Source organism: Triticum aestivum, chromosome 7D, assembly GCF_018294505.1.
Source record: "Triticum aestivum cultivar Chinese Spring chromosome 7D, IWGSC CS RefSeq v2.1, whole genome shotgun sequence".
NCBI lineage: Eukaryota > Viridiplantae > Streptophyta > Magnoliopsida > Poales > Poaceae > Triticum > Triticum aestivum.
The window spans coordinates 559,557,108-559,565,938 of NC_057814.1; the positions used below are offsets into that span (position 1 = coordinate 559,557,108).

Below are 8,831 nucleotides of genomic sequence, written 5' to 3' on the forward strand. Positions count from 1 at the left end.
GGCGATCTCGGCCGCTCCCGCCGCGGCTGCCGTCGCGCGCCGCGTCTCCTCCCGCTCCACCGGCCCCGCCTTCCACGAGCCAGTCCTCGCCGTCACCACCGTCTGATCAGCCTGAGCCTCTGCAGTTCCCGTCCTCGCGCAGTGCCGGCCTCGCCCCGGCCCGCCGGCCGCGGACGCAGTCTGGCGCTCGCCCAGGCGCAGCGAGGCGCGGACGGCGGACTCCCGCCTGCAGCCCCGCCCGTCGCACTCGCACATGCCGGCCGCCTAGCCGCCTGAAGCAGAAGTGGAGCTTAATGGGTGCACTCGAGCTCTGTTTCTCTTGAAAACAGCCACGTTGTTTATCTATACCACTATATGAATAAGTTTGAATAATAGCCATTCGATCTGCAGCATCCCACGGCTGAGAAGTGGCAAATCCAAGCGTTATTGGCCGTTAGATCATCTCACTGGTTGTGCAGGATTTCCCCACGTGTATGGACAGTAACGTCCTGAGTGTGAGAGGTGGGAATCTCTTCTCCATTTCTCTAGAACCTCCTTTTCATGGCCACCAAACAAGGACATCAGCACATTCCAAATGGAACTGTATATAACAATCTTCTACGCTTCCCTGTATATAACAATCTTCTATGCTTCCCTGTATATAACAATCTAGCAAGCTTGCTAGATCTGCACCAATTGCAGCTAAAAATGAGAGATAAAAATCATCAACCAAATGGAGCTGACAAGAATTGAACGGCAAGTTTGACAAACACGGATCATCATTTAGAAGAAGCAGAAGGTGTTAAAGGGGAATGGGGAGAGGATAAGAACATGATCAGAATGGGAGTTCATCAAGCAAGCTCCATTCAAAGCATTAACAAATGGATCCATTCCTCCGTTTAGTCTCCAACTAGCAACGGAATAAGCTCCAACAAGCAACGGGAGCACATGATGGGGACCAAGAGCTGCGTGCTCCCATGGAGCCTTGTGCCGTGGTGGCCGAAGCGCAAGGGAAAACAACTACGGGCGCATGGGGACGAGGTGAGAGACAGAGTTCTAGGACGCTGGAGAAGACTGATCCATTTGGATCTTAACGAAGCCTAAAACAGTGGGGAAGTATGTAGAAGATTAGAGAAGAGATAACGTACTGGAGATGATATTGACTGGGCCAGTGCAGCCTGCACCCCGATTGAGCCCATACACGTAGTATAGCTGGGCTTCCGTGCCTTACTCCAAAAAACAACTAGGCTTTCGCACGAATAAATTTGTACTGGTGATAATGCTCACAGTTAAGTATTTTGTTAGGATTGCCTAAAAAAAAGTATTTTGTTAGGATTGCCTAAAAAAAGTATTTTGTTAGGAATATAAAGAACAGACTTACTGTGAATAATGTGTGAATAATGCATGTCTTCAATTTTAGCCCAAAACAAAAAGGACCCTAAACGTATGGAGTGAATGTTGTAGCAACATTGACCAACGCGACCACCGACCAGGCGGTAGATGTTGATAATTGGTGTATAGGTGATCTGAATGCCATACGCATACAAGCTCCTCTTGGAGTCTGAACCCCATAGACATAAAATCCACTTCTGAACGTCGTGATCGAAAAAAAAATGTCGACCAACGCGACGCACTCCAGTATCATCCAATCACACCCTGATTGTGTCATGTTGCTAGGCCATCACACTTGTTAGGACATTCCGCCTGATATGAAGGAAGCTAGATGGGTCGCACCCGAATTGAGTCACACTTTAGTCCAATCCAAAATATATTGTTGGAGTATTACAAAAATACAATAGCTCCACATACTATTTTTTTGCTAGAATGTTAAAGAAAATGTCATGATAGTTGCGAATAATTATTACAATTTTCAATTCATATTTGCTTTTGGTTTTATCTTGGATTGTGTTTTCTTCCCAAAAAAGCACATTTCAAAGCTACATTGATTGACAATATCTTCGTTACGTGCAAAGCACGTGCAACTTACTAGTTTTTTATAGAGCACGGAGCACTGATTTAGTATTTCTCTCGGCCCAAAGCTGTGGGTGAGAAGGTGCGTCGTGACGGGGCGTTCTTCAGCGGGTTCCGCGTCCAGGTGAAGTGGAGGGAAGAAGACGCCGACGTGTTGGAACGTGCCGGATCCGTCCGGTGAGGCGTCCAGCGTCCACGGTTTCGGCTCGTCCGCCCAGGCTGGAAACGACGAGAACGGGGCAGCGCGTAGCCCGAACCAAGGAACGACGCCAAGCGGGAAAGTCGGGAAACCAGTGGCTGCGACGCGAGCCGGTGCACGTGGCCTGTAGCCTGTGACCCGTTTACGCTGCGTCCGTCGACTGCACCGAGGAAGGCGTGTGGCACATTTCTTTGGGCCGTGTTTGGTTGCCGTCCGCTACAGTACCGCATTGCATATACTTTTTCACTCAGCCCGACTCTTGAAAAAAGCCTCATATGCGACATCTGCAATTTGTTTGGTTGCCTGCATATGGACTGCCTGCATCAGTGGATTTACTTTGGCATGTTGTTTGGCTGCCTGTATTGTCTCGGCGCATACAACTACACGCTGTTTGGTTGTCCGCATGGGGTATGATTAAGAGTTAGCACTTGCACTTAGCACACAGGGTTAAGAGCTAGCAGAGGAAGAGGGAGAATAAATGCAGTGTGTGCCCGACCATGGCGACTGCGGTGGCTAGTGGTCGTGGCACCGTGTCCGACATGACGAGCATGGAGTTGTGGACGAGCGACCCCGTCGGCGGCACGGTGAGCGACACCGTCGGCGAACTAGTTGCGGTGCTCGCGCAAAGACAATCGACAGAGGAGGAAAATGCATTGCCCGCGCCATGATATCGTTAGTGCAGTGGACGAGAGAGGAGGCCGCGATGATCGACACCGGAAATGACTCGAGTGTAGTAGGGCGAGAGAGGAAGCCAAGATGATCGACCCCGTCGGCGGCGCGGCAAAATGCAGTGTGCACGAAGGCAGAGGACACAAGAAGCAGTGTGCGCGTCATTGCAGCGTCAGTGCAGTAGGACGACGACAGAGAGTAGGCCGAGATGAGCGACGCCGGAAACGACTCTAGTGTAGTAGGACGTGGGCAAGGAGATCAAGGGGAAGGGCTTCGGCGTCGAGAGGGACGAATAGGAGGGCTCTGAGCAGAGGACAGAGGAGCTCGACATGACGGTCTCAGTGCAGTAGACTGCTGCTCAAAGAGATAGGGAGTTATGATCGTCGAAACCAAAAACTTACAACACGAATGTTGTGAGGAACTGCGAGATTAGGCTGCTAGTCAAAGAAAATTTCAAATGATTGATCGTGTGCGACGAATCTGACAAAATTCGTCCAGAATAGCTTCAAACGGGAAGACGAGATTAAGAACTTACGGCCGACGAAACTACGAACCGATCGCCTGAATGGAACCGTAGCATCGAGGTGCATCTTTTTCGTGTAGAGCTTACCTCAAATCGAATTGTGTAGATCAGAGGGAGGAGATTAGATAGGAGCTTAATGAAGGTTGAAGAAGAACTCAGGTAATCACCTCGCATCCCTCCTGTCTCCGGCTTGCCCTCGCCTCCGCCTGGCTCGCGAAAAACTGTAGATTTTTGCGTTTCCAGCGAGCCAGCCTCTGGGCTACTTTAAGAAGCGTGCGATGCAGGCCCAATAGTAAAACCAGACAACCAAACCGGCATTTTTCTTCCCGCGCGGGCCTGGTTGGGCTTTATGCGGGCAACCAAACACACTCTTGAGTGAGCGAGGTCCCACCTACCCACTGGTCCAACCCGACCCCTGGTTTTTGGGAACCCTGGTTCTGGTCTGTAGTCTACTGGCCGGAAACCAGCGACGGAAGCCCCCTGTTTCCCCTGCCTCTCGCCGCACGCAGAATCCCCACGCCCGCCTATATAAACGCCTCGCCCCTGCTCGTCGGTGAGAACACAGCGTCGACTCAACCAGAGCACACAAGAAGCGAACAACCGAGTTCAGTTTCCCGCGGGCACAACCTCCACCGAAAGCACAAGACAGAGATGAGCTCGTCGGCGGCCAAGAAGGGAGTGTCGATGGTGGTGGCTACGAGCATGGCGGCGGTGGAGGCGCTCAAGGACCAGGCGGGGCTGTGCCGCTGGGACTACGCGCTCCGCTCACTCTACCACCGCGCCGTCGTCACCGGCCGCCGCGCCGTCCCGGCGTCCCTCTCCTCCTCCTCCTCCTCCCAGGCCGCCGTAGGCAGGGCTGCCCGGCCAAGGCGGTCCGAGGAGGAGAAGCTGCACAAGGCGTACCACATCGTTTGCTGGGGGCCAAACTGATTGTCTAACAGCACATTTTTTTTCTGCTTCTCCATTTTTATTCCTTCCCATCTTGGCTATCCGTGAATGAATGGTGTGTAAATCGAGATATAAGTATCCACGGTTTGTAAATCGAGATATATGTTTCAAGGTCAGTCATGCACTCGGCCCTCTGATCTGAGGCGAGCTGCCAAGTGATTGATGAGGCAAATATAAGAAAATGGCATTGTTCTTGTTCTGCACAAGGAACAACTACCTCTTCGCTCCTTGATCTTACCAATCTATTCTCAGATGTGTTTAAGGCATGGTGCTCTGAGGGCATCTCCATTGCTGGGCGCTTAGGCCAGGCGCCAGGTTCGTAATCCCGGCAGATTAGCGGTTGCCGGGTGTAATCCTGGTGTCAACCCTGTCATCGACGCCAAACCATGCACCCGGTTCCAGTACTTAGCGTCCACGTTGTTTAGTTAATTAGCGTCTAGCGTTGAGGGATGAGGCGCTTAGGTGTGTTTCAGATTTTTATTTATTTATTATTTTGTCTATAAGCGCCTATGTAAGCTCCTAGCATTGTAGATGCCCTGACGATCAGATCTCAACAAATTCCAGCGCTCATCCTAACCGGTTAAGTTAAGTGGCAGACCACAATGGATTTACAGTAGACAGGGACAAATATTCGGATGCATCAGAGAAGTCAGCAACCGACAATAGATATATAGAAGAAGAAGAATTTGGGAGGCCTCAACTGCCACCATCCGGGTGCAGTTTCCATGATTCATGCTGCTTGAGCTCCCATATTGGTGTACACGATCTGGTGTTTTCTCTTCATTTCAGGACAAAAATCCTTTAATGATCATGCCTAAAAGGGAGTAAACTCTTGTGTCAGCAATGAATATGGTAAGACAGTAAACAAGGGAAAAGTGGGAAAACATGACATTGCAAGTGTTGCTGCTGTTCCAGCTGATCATAGTAATGCTGTACTAAATTAAGATTGAAGGGAGCACAAAATACTAGAGCATAGCAGGTCTCAGCCTGCTACACTACTCCTGTATTCGTAATACTTTCTTGCCCGCTGTCGCGCTGAATTATAATCAGTTCGTTCATAGCAGACACCGACAAGGTAACAACGTTGATTCAGAAACAGGATAAATAAGATCTTTTGAGAGTCTTTAAGGAGTTTAAAGTGCAGAATGTAAGGGCCAGATAATATACTCGACGATAATATACTCGATGATTATTTATACATAGGTAAGCAAACATGACATGGCATGATGCTGTCAGGAGCCACAAATTCCCTGAGTTATTCCAGTGACAGGCTTAACTGAATTTACAGCACAACACATGCCACAAAGAACTAAAAGTGGCAGCCTCGACCTGTATTGTGTAGTCATATGTTTGAGGATTACACCAGTGGCAGATTAAGCTGAGTTAACAATACTACACATGTAGAAAGTGACACATATTCAGATGCAGACAAGTCAACATCTGCTAAAGCATAGCACTACATAATTTGGCCACAACTAGTACCATCAGGGTATGTTTGCCAGGATTTATACTTGTTGAAACTCCATGTTACTGTACATGTTTTGGTTTCTCTCTTGACGCCAGGAAAAGAACTTTTAACCAGCAATAATATATGGCAATAGTAATGATAAATAAGGAAAATCTTAAAAAATTGCGAAACCCACTGCCATACCGGCTGATTAAAGCACTCTTGTTCTTGTAATACTTTCCTGTCACCAAGTCTCAGCTTTCTACAGTGTTTTTGTAATACTTTCCTGTCACCAACAAGGCAACAGGTTAATGTAGACCCATCATATTTTTGATGAGTCTTAAGGAGTTAGGCTGCAAAGTATAAGTCTCAGACAACATACTCAATGATCCTTGATGCACTACAGAACACAGCATCCTGCCTACCTTGCAGATTAGCTTGTTCTTTGCCTTGCCTAATAGTTCTTTGTTTCTGATATTTCGCATTATCTGGTCATAACTCCACAACAAACAAATCATTAAACCTTGACAAAAGCCTCGTGCAACGGCTGGATTGCACTATCATCAGGCTCACTGAGAACTATCTGAACATTCGGTGAGGCCTTTCTGAGAGGCGATAGTTTTCTGTCAAGAATATGTGAAGTATTCATATGATCTTTCTGAAGCCATTCTGGGTGATCAATCTTGGGAGTAAACAGTATCAGTTGGTTGAGACTTGTAGACTTCTTCAAGAAAAGGCTTACTAGCTGCATCTCATTGTGGCGCCCCTTGATATTCATCATGTTGACCAACAGAAGGTTTTCAAAGCCATCTCCATCAGATATCTCTTCCATCGATCCATGTTTCTGTGATTGATTTTCTTCAGGTGGCTCTCCCTCTGACAACTCTTCCTCGAGTTCAATTCCCTCCAACAGCTCTTCCTCTAGGTCATCTCCCTCTAACAGCTCTTCCTCTAGCTCATCTCCCTCTGACAGCTCTTCCTCCAGGGCATCTCCCTCAGACAGCTCTTCCTCTAGCCCATCTTTCTCCAGTGTTTCTCCTTCTGAAAAGTGTTCATCTAGCTCATCTTCATCTGATGCCTCTTGCTCTGATAGCTCTTCCACTGACCCATCTTCCTCTGATTCTGATCCTGATGGTTCATCCTCTGGCTTATCTTGATAACTACTTGTAGGAAGCTGCAAGAGGGTGTAGTAAGCATTCAAAATAACTGAGCACATCAAGACCAAGCAACAATACAATGACTACTATCTGAATACAGTCAAGGTCATAAGGTGATTTCTTTAACAGTGTACGCAAACAAAAGTCATCATGCAATGGAATATACAACAGCTCGTATTCACCTGCACAAATAACCTCTCCAATCGAGGGCCACAGCAGGTCACGAGGAAACAGTAAATGTCGTTCATGTTGTCGATCTCCAATGCGAACATCAGTAGCTGAAGCTCTCTCAAATTCAGCAATTTGCATGGTGCAGCACTTGTGGCAACTAACCTGGCACGAGCTTCGGCAGACAGTCTCTGCAAAGCATAGCAACGAAGAAAGTTATCAATAAGACAGTAACTGAGTATTGAGATCAACCCGGATGGCATGAAATGCAGAGAGCGACGAACCCGTAGGACTCTGCTGCAGAGGGTAAGCACAGTGAGGTTGGACAGATTGGTTAGTAGTTGAAGCCAGTTTCTGCGCCGCCCCCGGCGTTCAGGTCCTCCGAAGCAGATGTAAAGGTCAGCAAGAGCGGTGGTGGCCGGTATGCGGTAGGCAGGCATGTAGGCGCCGCTGTAGTGGAATGAGCGCAGGCCGGACGCATCGTCGGCAAGAAAAACTTCGGTGTCCGAACCGCACTGTGCAACGGTGAGGCTCCTCGGGCGTGCCCCGGCCGCGGCGACGCTGATGAAGTAGAGGCCTTCGCAGTAGCGCAAATCGAGGGTGTGGAGGAGGGGGCACGCGGCGACCAGGCTACGGAGTGTGCCGTCGGAGATGCGGACGCAGTGGAGGTGGATGACCTCGAGGGCGGAGAAGGGGTGGAAGCGGGCGGAGAAGGAGTCGGGGAGGCCGACGGTCATGGCGCCGAGCGAGAGGCGCGCGAGGTGGGGGTCGCAGCGGGAGCCGGTAGTTGAAGAAGATGTTGAAGACGCTGTGCGCCAGGTGGACGTGCAGGTCCTCGACGGCGCAGGCGGCCGCGTATTCAAGGCAGCGGCGGAAGTGCTCGGCCTGGAGCTCGCCAATGTCGAAGGAGAGGGCGAACCGCTGCAGACGACGCCGCCCGCGCCGCTCCAGGGTTTCGAGGAGCGGATGGGGGGAGTCGTGGGTGCCGAGGTGGAAGTCGAGGGAGGAGGGCGCCGGCCAGCGGCGCGTCCAGAGCGAGCGCCACCCGGTGGAGAGCGCGCCCGTGCGGATGGCGGATTTGAGCGGGAGCAGACAGAGGACGTGCAGCCGCAGCGCCTCCGGCAGCTCCGAGATGTGGTCCTCTGCCGCCTCCACACCTGCTTCTACTTCCTCCTCCTTTCGCCGCCGCTTCGTGCCACCGCCGAGATCGAGATGCGACGACGCCGCCGCCATTCCCCACGTTTGACGCCGACGGCTCACGGCCACCCCGTCGGACCTCAGAGGTTAACACTGGACAGGGCCTCCAGTTAACCTCCGATCGATCGGCCCAAAACTTCTGCGGAAGGAAGTGGGCTTATCGGTGTACAAAAGAAATGAGTTTTCTGGAGGACAACAATTTATCAAAAATGGATTTACGCCAGTCACGGGCTACAATGAATTTACAGTACATTTTCTAAGAATTTACGCCAGTGACAAAAAAGTTAACATCTACAATCAGCGTACAAAAACGTCTTGGTATTTTGGGACCGAGGTACTGACAATTGATTTGCACCATCACGGTACATTTTCTAAGATTCCACGCCTGTTAAACTCCATATGTTGTTGTGCATGATTTAGTTTTTTCTCTTAACTTTAGGAAAATAATCCTTTAATGTCAAATCATCAATGAAGATGGTAAATACAACAAACAAGGAGTAGTGTGAAAACATAACACTCTAATTGTTGTTGTTATTGTTGTTCCAGACTTTCTTCGGCACCATCAAAGTTTAG

The 8,831-nt window shown here is 49.8% G+C and overlaps 1 protein-coding gene and 1 pseudogene across 1 annotated transcript; one reads left to right on the forward strand and one right to left on the reverse strand.

The window, feature by feature from the left end:
- Positions 1-3,888: 3,888 nt before the first annotated feature.
- LOC123166210 (uncharacterized) lies at positions 3,889-4,505 on the forward strand. The gene has a single exon (XM_044583974.1). It carries the CDS (start codon positions 3,993-3,995, stop codon positions 4,269-4,271), a length of 279 nt encoding a protein of 92 aa, XP_044439909.1. The 5' UTR covers positions 3,889-3,992; the 3' UTR covers positions 4,272-4,505.
- A 613-nt stretch (positions 4,506-5,118) lies between these two features.
- On the reverse strand, positions 5,119-8,356 carry LOC123169408 (uncharacterized; annotated as a pseudogene).
- Between the last annotated feature and the right edge of the window lie 475 nt (positions 8,357-8,831).